This window comes from Phocoena phocoena, chromosome 1, assembly GCF_963924675.1.
Source record: "Phocoena phocoena chromosome 1, mPhoPho1.1, whole genome shotgun sequence".
In the NCBI taxonomy this organism is placed as follows: Eukaryota; Metazoa; Chordata; class Mammalia; order Artiodactyla; family Phocoenidae; genus Phocoena; species Phocoena phocoena.
The window spans coordinates 125,115,322-125,136,468 of NC_089219.1; the positions used below are offsets into that span (position 1 = coordinate 125,115,322).

Below are 21,147 nucleotides of genomic sequence, written 5' to 3' on the forward strand. Positions count from 1 at the left end.
ATGACCTGGCCCCTTCCCTCACTCGCTAAGCTCTTGCCAATTAAGCCTTCTTTCAATTTTTCTAACACTCTAAGCTCATTTCCCTCTCAAATCTCTTGTATATGGTATTCCCTCTACCAAAAATGCTTTTCCCTTTAGCAACTTGTACTCATCAAAACTCACTTAGATATTACTTTCCCAAAAGTAATATGATATTCTAATCTGAAATAGTTCTCCCCTCTTTTTCTCTTTGTGACCTGCTCTACTCCTTCGTTGCATTTGTCAAAATTTGTAATCATACGTTTATTTAAGGGATTGTTTGTTTAACTGCCTATCTTTCTCCGTATTCTCTAAATGTTTTCATTCACTATAATATATTCAGTGCCTAACATCATATCTGTTTTCATTAAACAGTAAATATTTGTTGAATGAATGAGTAAATCAATTCTTTAAGCAGTGGGATGCTATAGAAATTATTCCAGCTTGGGAGAAACATGACCAGATTTATGTCTTAGATCATTTTGGCAGCTTTATAGATGCCTGATTGGAAGGGAATAAAATTGAAAACAGCAAGACTACATAAGAGGCTATTGCAGTAGGCCAGGTGAGAGATGATGAGGGGTCCAATCTAAGGTGATAGCAGTGGGAAATGAGAAGAATAGACAGATTTTTTTTTAATATTTAAGAGCTAGAATTGATGGGACTTTGAGACTGATTAGTTATTAAAAATGAGAGAATGACATCCAGGTGTCTTGATAGGGTGATAGATAGTAATACTGAACCAAGATAGGGATTTCAGGAGAAACAGCCAGTTATAGGGGGGAAAAGGTACATGCGATTTTCTTGATATGTTGAGTTTGAAGTACCTTTGGACATCCAAATGGAGAAATATCATAGACAGTTGGGTGGAGATATGATATGTTTCTGGAAATCAACAGAGAAGCCTGAGATGGAGATAAAAATTAGGAATCGTCAATTTACAAATGACAGTTGAAACCACAAGAGTAGATAAAATTGTCTAGGGAAAGAGGAAAGTCTATGCTACAAGGAATAAGCAGAGAAAAGTATCTGGCTAAGGAGACAGAAAAGGAATGATCAGAGAAATAGGGCAGAAAGAATGCCATAACCAACGTCAGGAGAAAAGAAAAGTTCAAGGAGGAATTGGTCAGTAGTGCGTTGTGAAGCAGTGAAAGGACAGAGAAATGTTTTTGAATTCGGCACTATGTGGGTTACTGACTGCTTCGGCACTGCAGTTATATGTGGAGGCAAAAGCCAGATAGCAGTGGTTTGAGGAGAAAGATTTCTTTAAAAAACTGGACACATTGGTATGTAGATGACTTTCAATAAGCTCAATTAAGAATGAAAAGATAGAGAAAAGGTAATGTCTGGGAGGGAGTTACAATTTCAAAACTGAGCATGTTTATAAAATAAGAAAGAATCTTTGTAGAAGAGGTTAAAGGTATAGTGAATAGTTGATGTCCCCAGATAGGCTATTATTTCAAGTTTTAATCTTTGTCAAGACCCTTGTTCTCTATTTTACCCTGTAGAATGGAAAAAGTAGTACATTTAATAAGTTTTTTCCTGAATATATCTCTAATGATTATTTTAAGCATATTTTAAATGTCTTTTTCATACTTTTAAAAGACACTAATATATTTTTTAATTGATAATTCAGTTTTATATTCACCTGACAGTATTCATCTTCCAACTGTCCAGGTGCTTTTACATGTTGCTTAATTTAATTTCCCATAGTAGTTCATAGATTTTCTTTCTTTTTTTTTTTTTTTGATTTATTTTTTGGCTGTGTTGGGTCTTCGTTGCTGCGTGCGGGGTTTTCTGTAGTTGCGGCGAGCGGGATCTGCTTTTCGTTGCGGTGCGATGTCTTCTCATTGCGGTGGCTTCTCTTTTGTGGAGCACGGGCTCTAGGCGAGCGAGCTTCAGTAGTTGTGGCTCGCAGGCTCAGTAATTATGGCTCGTGGGCTCTAGAGCACAGGCTCAGTAGTTGTGGCGCGCAGGCTTAGTTGCTCCATGGCATGTGGGATCTTCCTGGACCAGGGATAGAACCTGTCCCCTGCATTGGCAGGCAGATTCTTAACCACTGTGCCACCAGGGAAGTCCTAGATTTTCTTTATTTTGAGGTATTACTAGGCTAAAAATGTTACTAATAAAATTTTTAAAACTGTAATTGACTTGTTTCATTGAAAAGATTTCTTTTCTTTCAACAATTATATACACATTATTGAACTGGTTGATTGCAAACAGTGTTTTTGCTTATTTATCTTGAATTTTTTTTAAAAAGCACCACACTTTGTCTAATATATTTAATGTAAACCTTAAGGCCATAAATGCAGCTGCCTGGTTGCCTCAATAGTTTTTATTTTCTTTTATCAAAATAGTTTTTAAAGAAATAAATGATAGGGAAATAAGTGTACAGCATGCACATTGTTTTTATCCTGTGATAAAATACTTTGCGCTACTCTCCAAATTTAGGGCTGTGGGTACACACATTGACAACCCTTCTGTGCTAATTAGAAAGTATTTGAATAAGCACAGTTATATCTGTCATGCATTTTGTTTAGTTTGAACAATATATTTTAATGAGTAGTTTTGATTTTCCTTTTATTTATATCTCTGTTATAACTACTATATTTTAAGGGGGAAAATCCTCTTTGGACATATTTCTCTTGCCTCTTACTAAAACTAACAAATTTTTCCTGTTAAGAATATTTAGGCCAGAAATCCCCCCTTCTTTTATTAACAATAACAACAATAACAAAAGAAACCCATAATCTTAACATTTAATTTTTGAGAGGATATGAGGAATTAATTTTGCCTGAGTTTTAAATTTTGGCCATGACTATAGGAAGTTACTTTATATTCATTTTACAGTGATAATCATTAAGTGGAAGTTGATAATGCCATTAAGTTTGAAACTCAACACCTATAGGCAACTGTGCATCTGTCAGACGCTCATTTTCTACTCTAGATTTAAAGAAATAAAAATGCTAATTTGTAGGCATTAGAAACATAAATGCTAATTATCCATTATTTTATATAAACAGACTTCTTTTGACATTAATAAAACGTTTACTCACAGAAAGAGACTTGTGGATGATCAGAAAGCAGTGAAACAGATTTTACTAAATCTACTAGGGTAGATTGGGAATGGAAAAACTGGACCTGTCTTGCATTAAGTATTATTCCCTTAAGATTATATACTGGGCTTCCCTGGTGGCGCAGTGGTTGAGAGTCCGCCTGCCGATGCAGGGGACACGGGTTCGTGCCCTGGTCCGGGAAGATCCCACATGCCGCGGAGCGGCTGGGCCCGTGAGCCATGGCCGCTGAGCCTGCGCGTCCGGAGCCCCTGCTCCGCAACGGGAGAGGCCACAACAGTGAGAGGCCTGCATACCGCAAAAAACAAAAACAAAACCAAAAAAGATTATATACTGTCACCAAGTTTAAATTTTATTTTAATAATATCATCTTGATAATAGTACATCAAGCAATATTTTGAATTGCCATTAAATGTACTTTGACAACTCTAATTTTTATTAAATAAATATCTAATGATTGAAGACTGCTGTATTAGTGGGACAGATAAGTTCAGTATTCATCACACTGGACTACCTCTGTATATGTCGTATTTTAAATTCTAGAAAATAAAGTTAGTGAAATCAGACTTCATTTAGATTTATTTTTATATTCCTTAGAACTAGTTATCACTCAGTTGCTTAGAATGAAGTAGCTAATCCCCTTTTCCCCAACTACTAGTCTAGGTTCTTAAAATTAGTGATGTATTTCATCTTTTGGAAGTTAAACACTATTTAATTTTTATTGCATATGCTTACTTGTTCCACTCTCCTGCTAACGAAATCAATATCTATATTTCTAGTTAAATTGTTTTCTAACTCAGAATTGTCTATGATAAAAATAACTGACATTTATTGAGTTTTTAATATGTAACTGGCACTGTGTTAAGAATTTTGTATGTATTGTCTCATTTGTTGTAATTTAATGAGGTGAATACTAATGTAATCCTCATTTTACTGGTGAAGAAACCAAGACTCCAAGAAATACGTAAAGACAAGTGAAATAAGTGGTAGAGCCATATTTGTATATCTGTTTCATCAATTCAACTCGTATTAAATGCCTGTTACCTTGTGGCAAATACTGGGCTTGGCACCAGTTTGCATGAATGAATAAAGCTAATGCTCCCTGTGCTTGGAACAGAGTTGATTAATAATAATAATAATAATAATAGAGTTGATTAACCGTAATAATAACAACATAGACACTTACATTACATTTTCTTTGTGCCAAACATTACTTTGAGCAATTTTTATATGTTTATTTACTTAATCCTCACCAAAGCCGTATACAACAGGTACCATTATTATCCCCATTTTCAGATGAGGAAACTGAGGTATAGAGAGGTTAAGAAACTTGTCCAAGGTCACACACTGTGTGTCTGTGTTAGAGATGTGATTCAAATCCAAGTAGCCTGGTTCCAGTGTCTGTGATCATAACCACTGTCCTTTGCTTCATCTAACAGTAAAGACAGATGATGAGAAAAATAAATACAAGTGTCCTAAGTGTTATAAAAGAGGAAGTAAGGATCAGTGGGGAGCATATGAATGAGTCTGTCTCTTCTGGTAGGGGGCCACATAAGGCATTCCTGAGGATGAAACATTTTAGCTGCAATCTGAAAGATGAGTATGAGTAAGTTAGGTCAAGGAGAGGGAGGGAAGGGGATCATGAATAGCATGTGCAGAAGCTCTGAGATAATCACATTAGAATGACTAGAGGAGTCCCAGTATGGCTGGCGTTTGCTCTGGCTTCAAGAGATAGGTAGAGTCCAGATTGAGAAGGACCTTTTAGACTTTTTTAAGGTTTTAGATTTTAATTTAGGAACAGTAGGAAGCCAATGAAGGATTTAAAATAGGGAACATGGCCTGATCTGGTTTGTTCTGAATAGAATATGAAAAATTGATTAGAGACTAATAAATCACTTAGGTGGTTCTTCTGGTAATAAGGATTTTGACCTGATGATAGAAGTAAGGTAGAGATGTAAAGAGATTCATGACATATTTCAAATGTAGAGTACATGGGATTTGATGAACGAGGCAAAGGATTGAGGAGGAGTCCAGAGTATAAATTGAAGTAACAACTCTGGAATTTCTATGTGGGGGGGTGGTTTAGCAATGGCAATCTGCTTGGAGGGAGCAGGGTCAGGGTGTGTCTTAAATCTGTTTTTGTTTTGTTTTGTTTTTTTGTGGTACGCCGGCCTCTCACAGTTTTGGCCTCTCCCGTTGCCGGAGCACAGGCTCCGGACGCGCAGGCTCAGCGGCCATGGCTCACAGGCCCAGCCGCTCCGCGGCATATGGGATCTTCCCGGACCGGGGCACGAACCCGTGTCCCCTGAATCGGCAGGCAGACTCTCAACCACTGCGCCACCAGGGAAGCCCTTAAATCTGTTTTTATACAGTAAATGCAGTGTTTTGACTTAGATTATACATTTATTTGTGGTGGTTTGGGAAAGGTAATAATAGAGACTAGCAGGTGACATTTCTAGGGCTGCAAGGTTAACTCCCAAGTTTTGACTGAGTACAATTGATTGGCTACTTCCTGAAATAGGTGACCCTGGAAAAGGAAGAATATATGGGAGAGGATATATAGAAGGAGGTGGAGATCACAAACTTAGTTTGAATATGTTGAATTTGAGCTATCTGTGTGAGGCATCCAAGTAGGAAAGTCTGTTGGGCAGTTGATTGTATCGTTGTGGCGTTTAGCAAAGATGGCAGAGCTAGAGAAGTAAATTGGAGAATTTTCTGCATGTAGATGATAATTGAAGGTATGAAAGTAGATGAAATCATCTAGGATGAAAGTAAAAAGTGAGACATCTAAAACATCTCAAAAAAAAATCAGAAAAAATTCCAGAATTAAATATTTTGCTAGAGGAGAGCTGATAAAGGAGATGGAGAAGTAACAATCACATTGAGAGGTAATAGGTAAAGTAGAACAGTGTGATGTCATAAGAGAAATTTTCAAATACAAGAGAGTTGTCTATTTGCTGCTGAGAGGTCAAGTATAAATGGGTTCTAAAAATCCTCCACTAGATTAATCAACACGGAGGTGATCAATCTCATTAGTGAGGGCAGTTTCACCTGGCTGATAGAGGCCAGAGTAGAGTAGGAGAAGATGAAAAGTACTTCTCAATGGAGATGAGAATTAAGAAAAGTACTTCAAAACGATAAGCAAGGAGGACAGTAGCTGGAGGGCAAAATGGTTAAAGACAGTGTTCTCCTAAGCTGTCTACCTCATTCGTTCATTTTCATCTGGAAGTCACATTTTATCATTTCATCTGGAAGTCACATTTTTTCATCTGGAAGTCACATTTATTCAATCAGAGTACGACAGACAGGTTTGATTTTTTAATAGAGAATATAGGTGAGGAAACAGTCATAAAAAGAAAAATCTTGGATGAGAATTTTGGCAGGGTTTATGTGCCACATGGGGTACGCATTTTTACTTATTTTCTATCTGTTCTCCCTCCAAACTGAAAGTGAACTAGGAATAGAAGACTTTTATGAACAGAGGGGTATAAGACTAACAGTTCTGAAGTACCCGGAAAGAAAGCCTAGGTAGCATAGGTAAAATGACTACTACATTTCAATCCATACATTTTAAATATTAGAGGGAAAATGGAACCAGGCACAGTCTGAGTCTGTATGTATCCCAACCCCATGTTTAAGTTCAATTCACATTTCTGTGTTATGTCATGAAAAAAGGTATTGGATTAAAATTATTGTCATTGATACACAGGTTGAGTTTTGATTGCCAGGAAGAAAGTTTGACTAGGATATTATTTCCAAAAGATTACGTAGGAGAGATTTCCTAGTAAATATCAGTATTAAAGTTGCACTTTGTTTTTGGCTTTCATAAAATAGTTAATTTCTGTGTAAAGTCAGATTGCACTAGTGAGAACACTCAATTTTAGAATAAAAGCCTTGCCTCACAGTCACCGATGTGGTGGATAGGAGTTCTCTGTTTAGAATCTACTCCTAGAAACAGTTTCTGCACTTTGAATCAGAATATGCTTCCTTATACAAATGATTGGAAGACCTGGATATCCAGTAGTCTGAGGTATGCAGAAAAGTTACAGGTTCCTGACCTATAAAATTGGAAAGTTTGCATTGGCCTAGAAATTATACTTGAGAAATTTGCCTTTTCTTCTATGTATGCCAAGCAAGTTGGGGTGCAAAATTTGGGGAGATAGTTGAGCTTTATCATTGCTATGTCAGTGTTTTTTCAGAGGATTTCATCATATATTTTGTTTCCTTTTAGATTGATTTTTATTTTAAACATTTGGCAAAATAGAAGGAAAAATATTGACAAGTTCATTGTGCAATAGAAAATCCCTGAGGCAAAGAATATATTATTACTATATGATCCACAGGATATCTAAGCTACTGTAGGTGGTTAATGGATGATTGTACAGTTAGAATGGTGACCCAGCAGCAGAGAAAATGTTGGGCATAGTGGTTCTAAACAAATTATTGTGGCCATATGCTACTTAATTATCATCATTTTGATAACTTTGTTTAAATTTACACATAGGATGGGCCTCCAGGGATATCCTAGCTAAAACACCAAACATCCATATCAATATTTAGATGATATACAAACCTAGTTACCAAGATAGTATATTTTATTACTACTTTCAGTATGTTTTTTTAGAACCACAAATGATTAATTTCATAGTTGAAATGCACAGGTTGAATGGTTTGAAAATATGTGTATTAACCAAAAAAAAGTTTATTTGTGGTTCTTATTGTGAATCAAAGCTTGAAAGATACCTAATTAAAGTTCAAAGAAGTTGCTTTCAAATTGTATTCCAGCCCATTCTGAGATTTTTTTCTGAGCCAATGCATTAATCTGAAAGGGTTCTTTTGGGAAAGGATCTCTTAAATTTGCTTCCCAGAGTCTCATGTTACTGACTATTCACTTCTAACTCCAAAAAATGAAGTCTTTTACAGGATATTGTCTTGATTTTTATGTGGTTATGACTGTGCTTGCTAAAGCATGTTTTTGTTTGTTTTTGTGATACGCGGGCCTCTCACTGTTCTGGCCTCTCCCGTTGCGGAGCACAGGCTCTGTTTGCGCAGGCTCAGCAGCCATGGCTCACGGGCCCAGCCGCTCCACGGCATGTGGGATCTTCCTGGACCGGGGCACAAACCCGTGTCCCCTGCATCGGCAGGCGGACTCTCAACCACTGCGCCACCAGGGAAGCCCTAAAGCATGTATTTTAATGGCTGCTCGTTTGCCTGGATAGAGACTGCTCTAAGCTACTAACATCATCAGTTGTTTTTAATAATTAAACTACAAAGCAATATATATGGCCATCTTAGCAGTGTTGAACAAGTTAAAACTGATTTTTCCCCCCACTACACTGTCCTTGTGCTGAGTGCACCACAATTAATTTTATTCTCCTATAATGTTTTTAGAGTGAGAAGAAATAGTTCAGTCTTTCAGTGCCCTGGAAAAGATACAGTGTAGTTTCCCAATACTCTGATACCAAAGTGACAGTTTGGACTACCAGAACTTTTATCAGTTAAAGTTGCTGCTATGAATTATACATCACTTCTGAGAGATAGCAATACCAGCAGTTGATATTTCTTAATTAAAATATTTATTTAAGGAATCTTATTTTCTCCTGAGTATTCAAATTATTTCCAAGGCAGTATAGTAAGTAGGAACTTCATATAGAAAGAAACTTAGGTTACTAGAGAAAAAGAATCTAGCTCATTATCATCATTTCATCATCTATAAAATGGAGATTAAAATGTGTGCTACAGAGATTTAACAAAGGATACATATATATTCCGGGACATAGTAATGTTCAAGAAATTTTGGTTATTGTTATGATTGCGCGTTCTACATAGTCATTGGGTTTGGTGAAGTTCTAAACCCTAAGGCTGTTAAATTAAAACCTCTACTTGTTAAGCAAAATATTTCAGTAGTATTAATATATTTCTGTGCGTTATATAAGTAAGGCTTTGAATAATACAGTTTTTAGAATGTGTTTGCTAATCCAACTTTTAACACACAGAGCAAGTTATGGAAAATTTAAATGGTTACAAATATTTCTTCAAATAAAGTAATAATAAAATTTATTTTTTAGTTCTTTAAAGTAGATTTTTTATAGACCTTTTTAACTTAAAATATGCACTTTATCAGAAGCAATTTGTTAATTAATTTACTAGTAAAACAGTGATCTACATTTCCAAGAAAATTCAATTTGATAGGTTGTATATGGTCAAGAAGAGGAGTGTTAAACTAGGAAGAGTAGAATGGAACAAGGCTAGGAAATGGATTTTTAAACCTCGGATATACACTTCCATTAATGCCTCAGTTGAAGAAACCATGTTCTACACTGCATAGTGTTTCTGCCAGAGACATTATTTATATGCAGTCTACAAGGAGATAACTAGACTAGGGGTCCTGAAGTATTTGTTGCTAACAGAAATAATGTGATGGGCCAATTTTACTCCAGGCTGATGACTTCATTGACAACTTAAATGAACAAATTCTGTCAACTATTGTCATTTTATAAATTAAATGAGTACTACTACTGTGTTTTACATGATTTTTGCTATATTCCAGAGAGATTAAATAATAACTTGGTAGCAGATAACCTAGGAAGAAGGTTTGAATTAACATTGATCATCTCAGGAAGCTTCTTGCTTTTGGAGGTTGGGGGTGCTCTTGGAGGTTGGTAGATATTTTCTACACCATTTTGACCTCTTAACAGCTAGCTATTTGTCTACTATATTCCTTTAGTCATAGCATGTAAATATCTATAGCTGCCTCTAATTTTATTCAAAAAGGAAGTTTTGATACAGCATTTAAATGGCTTCTTTTTTTAAATTTTTGTTGGAGTATAGTTGATTTAGAGTGTTGTGTTTGTTAGTTTCAGGTGTTAAATGGCTTCTTAAAACTTATGCTCCCATAACCAAGGTAGATCTATGAAATTTAATCCTACAATTCTCTCACACCTCCTTTTTTTCCCCCCTATTTCTTCTCTACTTTAAAAGAAAAATAATAGCAAAGCACTTTACAAAATGTTGTGAGAGATAATGAAAGAATAGCCCCAGCTCTACTCTTAGTTTCCTTGATCATTCATTCAGTCTTTCAGCTATCTTCACCAATTCCAGCTCCCTAAGGATGACTGTGGTTTGGGCAGCAGTGGGACAGAAATTTTAGCAACATAACTAAAGAATAAGGGAAAACTGTATGTGGACAAATGACTAACAGCACGTTTTTCAAAGATTGTCAAGGATAGGACAGATATTTTAAAAATCCCGTTCAGGAATTCCCTGGTGGTCCAGTGGTTAGGACTCTGGCATTCACTGCCGAGGGATCAGGTTCAGTCCCCAGTTGGGGAACTAAGATCCCACAAATCATGCGGCATGGCCAAAAAAAAGTCCCATTCTTGATAATTTTATATAAGTTAAAGATATGTTAATTTGGTTATTTTATCACAATGCCATTTGGTAAAATACGTCCTCTAAAACATTGAATGTAATATTGAGTCTGAAAGTCGTAATGGATTGTTAATTCTTTTTCCAGCAGCTGTTTATATCAAGGACATAATCATAACAAAAGTAGTACAGAAACAAAGTGAATTTATCATTTGGTAGGCCAGCTTTATAATTGATTCATACTTTTATTTTCAAATAGTAATTAATGTTATAGGAGAGGATTTCTCAGGAGTTAGAAGTGAAGATGTAAGAATTGATAATCCTGAGTTTTATCAGCTTGGCTTCTCATCTCTTGGGGAGAATCCTTTTTCCTTTCTGCTACAGTTCTGTATTTTTAAGTCTTGTTAATTGTCCTCTCACAGGATAAAAGCTAGAGCAGAGTTTCTATGAGAATCTCTTTTAGTAAGTGCTCCACCGTCTTCAAGAGGAATGCAAAAAGATATGTCCTTCATTGCAATATAAAGTGGACCTAATAACCAAAAATCCTAAGTAATTTTGATTTCATTAAGTTGTTAATGCTTTTGTTGATACCGTTTTCAAGACAGAAAGCTTATTTTTAGTACTATTACATCAAGTCCTTGAACTTGTATCGAGAAAACAATTAGGACACAGAAGAGTTTCTTGTATGGAGAAAACAATTATGACACAGAAGAGTTTCCTTTCTGCAAGCGACTGGCAGAAATGTTACATGTTTGATTATATAGCAGTTTTTATTCCCTGTACATTTTAATGTTCCCCCAAGCTGTTATTCATCATAAAAAGAAAAAACATTTAAAGCCTTATTCAAATTTGTCTTTGAATATCCATGTACTCCTTTTTGGGGGAGAGGGGAGAAGTGACTTCAAAGTGGTTTGTATCCATTTCTGTAGAGTTTCTTGATTTTTATTTACCATTTTACAAAGATTTTATATGTTGAGATGGATGTATATTATGATTATCACCTATAGACTCTTAAGGTGGAATTGCCTTTCCATAATTTAGAAAACAACGTTCTTGCAAGATTAGTCAGGAGAAGAGGATGGAATTATACCAAAACGTACGATCTTATAACATAGAGTTTTAGAAAATAACAGAGCACAATAAATTTTCTTCTCCTGCCTCCTTCCCAATAGTGTACAGGCTGTAATCCCTCCCTAGATTATAAGTCTATGAATTTGAAAGAACAGAAAGAATTTGATAGCATTTAATTGCAGCAAAGTTTTTACTAAACAACTTCTTTTGGAGCCCTTGCATCTTACTTCTCAGTGTTTCTGAAGGAGCCAATGATAGTTATTCTTGATGCTGTAGCCACTGAAGAAAAAGATCCTGAGCGTTCCATTAAATAAAAGTACCAAGTTTATAAAGTATGTCATTGCATGTTAATATTCTTTGATTCCCTAAAAACTAAATATGGTTCTCAAATGTGTGTGATTTTCATCTGAATCAAAGGGAGTCATGTACACAAAGCTAGAAAATGATGCAATGCCACTTTTGAAATACAGAGTGTTTCTATAACACTTGCTTTGAACTTTAAGTGAGAACCATGCAGATGTGAGAAAGAGTTATGACAAGGACAACCTAATTTAAGTTTTATAAATTTTAGGAAATGTCATCTTTTTATTGGTTTCAGAGACTTTTTTCAAATGTTTTAAACACAATTTTCAGATAACAATAATGAAAAGCTGAGCCCCAAACCAGGGACAGGTGAACCAGTTTTAAGTTTGCACTACAGCACAGAAGGAACAACTACAAGCACAATAAAACTGAACTTTACAGATGAATGGTAAGTTAATATTTTTGTGAAGATGTTCTTAGCCATTTTGTAGGATTGTATTAGATATTATTTTTAGCACTTCATCATCTTTGTTTTGCAATAATACCTTGGTTCTCAAACTTTAGTGTGCTTCAGGATCACTTGGAGAGCTTGTTAAAACACAGATTACTAGACCCCACTCTCAGAGTTTGAGATGGAGTCAGAGAATTTGCATTTCTAAAAACTTCCCAGGTGATACTAATATTGCTGGTCCTGGGATATTTCTTCTGATAGAAAATGCAAAAGATAAAAATAATCAATCACCAATAGACCCCCAGTGCAAAAATTAATAAACCTAACATTTTGGAGCTTTTTGCAGTCTTGGTCCTATGTAAAAGGTATGTGTATGTGTATATATACGTATATATTTTTGGTTTGAGTTTTAAAACATGATTTTAATCATACCTAATATATTCAGTTCTCCCCTGCATTTATTTGAGTTAACTTTATAGTAAATATTCCCACAATACTACTTAGTTTTCATAAGTATTATTTTCTGTATAATAGATTCCATCAAGTGGATGTACCATAGTTTTACTTAACCATTTCCCTTTAATTAGGCAGTGAATTTATTTGTTTATTTTTACCAAATAAAACTATAATGAATATCTTTGTTTACAAGCTTTTTCCTACCTTTAAGGTTATGGATTTGGGATATTTTTCCATAAATAAACTATATCTAGATTGAAAGATATTACAAAATTATTTTCAAAAGGATAATCTGTTATTACATTTCTCCCAGCAGCATATGAAAGTACATGTTTTGCTGTCTCCAGACCAATGTTCAATATATTCATTTATTTGTAACATATATTTGATTTTTAAATTATTTTTATTTAATTTATTACTGGTGAGTTTGAACTTATTTAATAGTTGTATAGATTCTTTTTAATGACATTTCTGATTATATTTATTGTTCATTTAATCTAGTTAAATCTTACATTAAAAAAAAAATCTGGTTATGTGAGCTTCTTAAATTCTTTGCCACTGTCTCATTGCCTTGTGTGTGAGAGAGACAGCACCCAAAATTTTGTATTTGAATTTATTACTATTATTATATAAATTAATATATAGATAATCAATCTTTCTTAATATATAATTAATTATATATTAATATAATTATATGTGATTAATACAGGGTGATTATATTAATCACTTAATAACCAATATATTAATTATCCTATATGATTAATATATTATTATATTAACATATTTAATTGTATATTATTATATATTATGTTAGTATAATATATAATATTGCATATAAATAATATATAATATAGTTATATATTGTTTATTAATATATAATTAATTATATGTTGATATATGATAATATTTATTTATTCCAATTCACTGGTTTCCATTTGTGTTTCTGTGTGTTTTTAAATATTAAACGCTTCAATTAAATAGGATTTTCACATCTTATTGAATACCTTTCTACATTCCAAAGACTTCTAGACACTGGGAATGCATCAATGAAAAAAATAGACAAAAATATCTCTGCCCTATTGGAGCTTACATTCTAGGTATGGGAGGCAGACAATAAACATAATAGGTGAATTGTGTAGTATGTTTGATGGTATTAAGTGCTATGAAAGAAAATAAGACAGGTAAAGATGTTTGGGAGATCTAGGGAAAGGGTAGGCATCATTGAGAAGATGACATTTGGACAATTTGAAGGGTAAGAAGGAGTGAGCCATGCATATGTCTGGGGGAAGAACATTCTAGGCAGAGAGAAAGCCAGTACAATGGCTCTGAAGCAGGAGCAGTCTTAGTATGTTCAAGGATCTTTAAATAAAAAACAATGTAGCTGGAGTAGAGTGACCAAAGGAGAGAGTAGTAGCAGATAAGGTCAGCCAGGTAAGTGAGAAGGGTCTTTAAAAGGTTAAAGGATATCTCTGGTTGCTGTGTAGAGAATAGGCCTTAGGTAGAAGCTGGGAGACCAGATAAAAGGCTTTGGCAGTAAGCAAGGTGAGAGGTAGTGGTGTCTTGGACCAGGATAGGAGCAATGGAGGTAGTCAGAAGAGATTGGATTCTAGATATATATTTGAAGGTACAGTTAATAGAATTTCCTTAGGAACTTTAGTGTTTGACCTCAACTTTTAAAAATAATGATATCTATGGCCCTTTTTCTTAGTACATGATTTAAGATCACAGAAGATTGTCATAGTTATTCTTAAGTCTTTTCTATTCTCATGTTTCTGTACAGAAGGGACTGATATCTTACAAACAATCTCATCTGAACATTTTTTAACCAAACATCTTTAGTCCCACTCTTCTTTTGAATGCTACTTTTCCTTCTTTAAAAACCGACCATGAATTATATTCTCTTATTTCTTTATCAAAAAAGTAATTAACTTTTTTCTGATTATGAAAGTATTCTGTATTCATTGTAAAAAAAAAAAATTCAAAAGAGTATGCAGTCTTTTTCATCTATGCCAGCATGGTGTCTTGCTTTTATTTTAGTTTCTTTGATCCAGATAAGGCAATTGAGCACGCTGACCAAGAGTTTGGGCTCTGAACCTGACTAGCTGTTGAACCTAAGTATCAGTTTTCTCATCTGAAAAAGGGCATATTTAATAGAACCTACTTCAGACTTTGTTGGGAAGATTTAATGAGAACATGCAGAAAAAGTACATAGCACTTAGCACGTGATAGGCTTTAAATAATTGTTAGCTACAGTAGTCATCTTTTATAAATTGCCTTTCAAGTCCTTTGCCCAGTTTTTTACTGTGGTGTTTATCTTTTTCTTATTGATTTATAAGAGCTATATATTATAGAATTAAGTGAGGGTAATATCATTTGTCTTTCATTTGTTGCAGATATTTTTCCCAGTTTGTTGTTTGTCTTTCAGTTTACTTATGGTAGTTTCGCTTTATGGTTTCAGCCTGTGAGCTGATACTCCTTGTCCTTCCCAGGATTAGGGGGAAAGTTTCTTCTTGTTTTCCTCTTATAGTTCTGTGATTTTATATCAAAAATATATGTTTAATCCTTTTACAATTTATTTTACCATAAAGTATGATGTAGAGCTTATAGCTCAATTTTTCTACATGGCTTTTCCCTTGTCCCAGTACCATTTATTGAGCAATCTAGTTGTTTATCTGTGATTTAAAATGCCATATTAACACATGGTAAATGTATTTACTTGATTACTTTGTCTTTTCCACTAATGGCTCTGTATTCCTACATCAATGCCATAATGTTTTAATTATCATAACTATTCTACATTGAGCATTTTATTTAAGCCTGTATCATAGCTTTCTCAATGGAAAAAAAAAAGATTTATATATCACATTGGCTTCTCTTTACCAAAATTGCTATGCATTTCTTTCTGGCTAAAAAGAAATACGTGTTCATTGCAAAAAAATCAGAATCTAGAGAGAAATTGAAAAAAATCACTTACAGTAATCCTACAGAGATGACATTTAACATTGGTGAATATCCTTTCTGACATTTTTCTCTGCTCATATACCCATGTAGATATACATTTTTCTTAAAACTATATTATATATGGATGCCCTTTTAAAAAATCAAATTGACTTCTGCAATTAACCTAAAAAGGTTTTTATAAAATTTTGACAAAAGTTCCATGATAATTTGCATTGTTTATTGAGTCACTGCTGTTTGTCTATAATTAACGTTTTTTAAGTTACTGTAGCTGTTCAGTTTCTTTTTCTTGTTCACATCTATACTATATTTAAGAAATTGTTGCATTTCTGTGGATTTAATTTTAATCTTAGTCAGATTGTTATACATTTTCCTTCCCACTCAGTCCCCTTCTTACACATATGTCATGATTTGTCATAGAATGTTCATTGAAAATTATTTATTTAAATTGGTCTGGTATTCTGCTCTAGCTAAAAATTCTAACAGAATTAGGATCATCATCAGGTAGGTATTAAAACTAAAACAGAAAACATTATCCTTCTACAAAACCATGGTGCTCAATCACTTGCCATATTTGAACAACAATCTAGAACTGGCAGTGGTCCACAGAGGGCAGTTCAAAAACCAAAGAAATTTCCAGGCCTCTTTTCAAGTGTTAATTTAAAAGTAGCCTAGAACAACAAAGTCTAAAAGGACCTATGATCAGAGTCTGTAAAATCATTAAGAATTTGAATGTGGTGAACCATCTGTAGTGAGAACAAGAAGAGAGATTATATAATTAAGTTAAAATTCAATAGAGAGACTTGTAAAAATATATACCAGATCGTAGAAGCATCAAAATAGTGAAGAAGTGGTCCTTTCATATTTTTAAATCTCTTTTTAAATATTAAAGTGGATTAGAATAACCACCTAGACTTTCTAAAGTGATGTTTCTCAAGTACTATTAAAATAATAAATCCTGTATTTTATTTGTAGTCAAGTGTTTTGATCAACTTCTCTAGTTGTAAAATATAAAAATTATCCTAAAAGTTCATGTTTATTAACTTCTTGGTGGGATCACTTATCTTGTCTTGATGGTAGGAGCAGTACTGCCTCAAGTTCTAGAGGAAATGGGAGCCACTGCAAATCTGAGGGTCAGGAGGAATCCTTGGTCCCACAGAGCTCCATGCAACCATTAGGAGGAGAGAATGAAGCAAGTAAGAAGTTAATTTTGTTTTTGTCATGACAAAACCCAGTGTTGGATGTTTGCCTATTTTTCGGATACCTCAGTGCTACAGTTTTGTTTCTTGTTTTTAATCAATTACTTTTGCCGCAATAGTCCAGTTACTGCTGTTGATAAACAGATAACAAACGCAAAAGATAAGGACCTTAAGCATTTAAGATGGGGCGTCACAGTAAAGCACAGTTCCCCACAGTGGCCAGGATAGATGGTCATCGTACTGACAGTACGTTAGATAGAAATGTTGGTTTGAAATATCTTTACCATTTTTATACTAGCAGTGAAATACAGAGTACCTATCTTGATCTTTTCAAAGAGTATAGGTGGTTTATGGAGGGAAAAAAGGGATAAAATTTAAACAGGTTATGAGTAAATCCTGTTTCATACAAGAAGTGCCATTTAGAGTATGTTTTTAGAACCCTTTCCTAGAATAGTTTTATGTGATCATCAAATGAAATTTAGGGGTTAGTATAGCCTAGAACAGAGTAGATTTTCAGTACATACTTGATAAATGAAGGAATAAATGAATTGTTTTTCATTAAATGAATACATACCTCAGTATAACGGAGCTAACAAGAATAAAGTACGTATAAGATGACTGTCTGGTAAGCAAATGTCCAATTAGGAACAAAAAAGACTGATCCTTCATGGGTCTTGGAATTAAATCCAGAAATAAGTATTTTCAATGGCCAAACAATTTATGGTGGGACTAACTTTACTATTTGTTCATGATAGTTCAAATTAGACCAAATGCATGACAAAAGGGCAGAAAAATACTCAGTTTTAAGCTTAGATTCTCTGAAGTTTAGAGGAAAAAAAAGCGAGATTGAGAAATGTCAGTTGTGAGGGCTAATCTAAAGCAGAGATTCTTCACGTGGAGTTCATGAAGGTCCACACATAGGCTTTAGGAAGAGGCAGTGGGCACAATTGCACATTTCTTCTTCCTAATAGCGTTTTACAGTTTTGTGGGCACATACATAGTATTTGCGTTACACTGGCAGGGCGAGGTTTTATCTGAGTGTCAAAAGTTTCTACGACCCCAAAAGGGTTAAGAACTGCTTATATATAGGAAGGCTGGAGTATTAAATTGGTGTTTATTTTTCTAAAAAACAAAATTAGGATTTAATGATAATTTGGTTGAATTCCCAGAAGCTCCTGAAGAATCATCAGAGGATGTGACAACACTTCAGGGAGGTACGTCTGCAGAAAGCACAGTTCAGAACAGTATAGATATAGGTGAGTTGTCATGTTCTTTTTAGATAATTCCTTCATATAGGAAAAAGAAGCCTTAATCTGTATTAGTCTCTCCAGAGTTAGAGACCATTTCCAAATAGATATGTTGTGGAATTTTGTTCTTCATATAGGGGGATTAGACTTTATATTAGAAATTGTCTGTGTCAGCTCTGAAGTTAGATTAAATAATTACTGTTGCCAACATGACCAATTGTTACTACTTATTTTCTGACAGCACAATCAGATAAGTTTACTTTTGAGCCATTGGATTCCGGTTCAGGAGAAAGGAATGACTTCAGTCTTGATAGCCCTTGTGGGGTTCCCGAAGAATCCACTTTGTCTGAAAAAGGCAAGGAACCAGGAACTTCAGATCAAACTAGCACTGAAAGTGCTACCAGTCAGAGTACAAGCAATCCCGAACCTCAATCACAAACAGAAGCCATTGGGCCTTTGGCTCATGAGGAAACATTGGCCAGGGACTCTGCTCTTCAGGACACAGATGACAGTGATGATGACCCAGTGCTGATCCCAGGTGCAAGGTATCGAGCAGGACCTGGTGATAGGTTGGTAAATTTTTAATTAACATGAACTATAAAGAGTATAATTCACAAGCCTTTGTTTGAAGTCACATAAAGGAGTTTCTCCATTTTTGACAGCTTTTTCCTCTAAGGGTGTCTCAGTCATATAAACTCATAGAATTTTCTAAATTATAAATAATTTCATGTATTACATTCTTTGAGCAAACTGTGGAGAATAGAATGTCTCATTGCTCTGTATCTTCAGCACTAAGGCTTGGTCCTCAATTTACAGATCAAGAGAAAGGAATGTTGAGAATGACCAACAGGTTACTTATGAAGTTAGTTATATTTAGTTGTCAGATTGCCCTGTAGACATCCTGGCCTTTATCAGTTTTGGGTTTTTTTAACATTCAGTTTTTCTGCTTCTCTCTTGACCCTGGATTAAGGTAGCGTGAAAAAGTTCTCTTTTTGAGAACAGTATGTTTTTCTCTGACTTCTACTAAACTTAGTAAGTCAATTTCAAAAATGAAAAATCACACCAAATAACAAATATTATAATTACAGTAAAGAATTAAATTGCTAATACGTTCATATACTTTTTCCATTTTTCATATTGTGTGTTCATAAGGATATATTTTATTTTTTAGTAGATAAAGTAAATCTTTTAAACTATATTGCATTCCGTACATTTCTAAAGCTATTTCTATAATCAGTGCCATCATATCTCATTGTAAGTTCTGTCTTCTTCCAGAGAATAAAATTTTATCTTTAAAATCCTAGCTTACACAAGCATGAAGAACCCACATCACATATTTTTATGCTCAATGTTCTGCTATTTATAAAATATTCTGACATTTCTGTCAAGTGAAAAGATTAATTTCCCATTAAAGAATGGCAATGTTATATAATGATTAAGAGCATAATGACTTATATTCTGTTTTTACCATTTACTAGCTGCTTCATCATTCAAATTACTTAATGTCTCTTTAAGGTTCAGTTTCCTTATCTATAAAATGGGGTTATGATTGTCTAGAATTGTTGTCAGAATTTAGAAAAAAAATCAATCAGTGCAAGGACTTGTCTCAAATTGAAAGCACTGAATAAATGACAGGTGTATTAAACAACCAAGATATTCTGTGTAGCTACTTAGACTTTAAAAAGCAATTACAGTAAGAATGGCTACAGGGATAAAGACTAACAGAGGACAAGCAAAATTCCTGAACATTGTAGCTTGCGGTTCAGTGAAACTGCCTTTTCTTAACTATGAAGATAGATATGTATCTTCCTTTAGTCATATTTGGTCAACGTGTTTACTTTGCAGTGACCCAGTTTTTAAATGTAGAGGAAGTAATCTTTGCTTATATTTGTATTTAGAGACTAATCAAACATCTTCTCGTTACCTGCCACACATTAATCTTCAAATTCTTAGTATATATTTTAGACAAGTAAAACTTAGTTTCATTTCTTTCCATACCCAGAGGGAGTCCCTTACAATATTATTACCGCTTGATGTATGCAGAGAAGGTTGGCAAGCATAGCACAATTTGAAAATCAAGTTGATGGTTTCTAAAACCCTGGGTGGAGAGCTAGAGTCTATAATTATTTTAAGTTCATAAATTTATGGCTTTCTAATGATGTAGGCAAACATATGTCCTTGGTTTTTTTCTGTACTTACATAGCTTAAAATGATACTAAGGTCATAATGGAAAATAAAATTTAAGTATCAACTTCTAGTAAAATGCACCATGTCACTTACCAGGTCTGTTTATTTTAATAAGAAATCATATATTTTTGGTAAATATTAGACACTTGCAAAAAATCATAATTATTTAGCATCTTCTATTTAGGTTAATTATTTAACACTTTTACCTAGCCTGCTTTATAGCTGAGGAAACTGAGGTGCTAAGCAGGGGTTTTGTATATTCTAGACCTAAGGAGATTTTTTTTTTTTTACACAGTAGTATAACATGAATGAGAAAGGAGGATTTGTGGGGAGAGTGGGTCCTAGAGAATGCAAAATGTCTTGAAGCATATTGTCCTGATTTTGGATATCTGACTAGAAATGATAGTGTATTTCCATAGAGTGTTATCACTTACTTATCATTTTCATAATACTTAGATGATTTATATGTTTTAGGGATTCTCCTGAGATTTGGATCTGCCACAAAATTGGCACCTGATAGCTTCCTTGACCCAAGAAACCCAGGTGCTGAACTAGACTAGCAGACTCTTGTAGAGGAGAGATGATCAGGGACAACAACCTGGAAGTGACCCCACTTCACGCACATACTCTTGAATTCATGCTCTCATGGTTAGGTCCAGATTTGAAACCACCTTGGGTCTACATTTGCTTCCCTGCTTTTTTTGTTTTTTAAACTAAATATTATTAATATTCTGTACACTCAGTTTAGGTATTTAACCTTAGTTTGTCCTATATATTATTTTGTTTTATTCTATAGGACGTAGTAGTAGTAACAG

At 34.3% G+C, this 21,147-nt stretch overlaps 1 protein-coding gene across 7 annotated transcripts in view; it reads left to right on the forward strand.

Moving 5' to 3' along the window:
• Positions 1 to 21,147, forward strand: part of DCAF6 (DDB1 and CUL4 associated factor 6) — a 172,777-nt gene that overhangs the window by 110,984 nt on the left and 40,646 nt on the right. For all 7 annotated transcript variants that reach the window (XM_065874548.1, XM_065874519.1, XM_065874526.1 and 4 more), the window contains 4 exons: positions 12,165 to 12,282; positions 16,780 to 16,895; positions 18,068 to 18,154; positions 18,387 to 18,714. In XM_065874548.1, the coding sequence (XP_065730620.1) occupies positions 12,165 to 12,282; positions 16,780 to 16,895; positions 18,068 to 18,154; positions 18,387 to 18,714 (649 nt within the window). The remainder of the gene's footprint in view (positions 1 to 12,164; positions 12,283 to 16,779; positions 16,896 to 18,067; positions 18,155 to 18,386; positions 18,715 to 21,147) is intronic.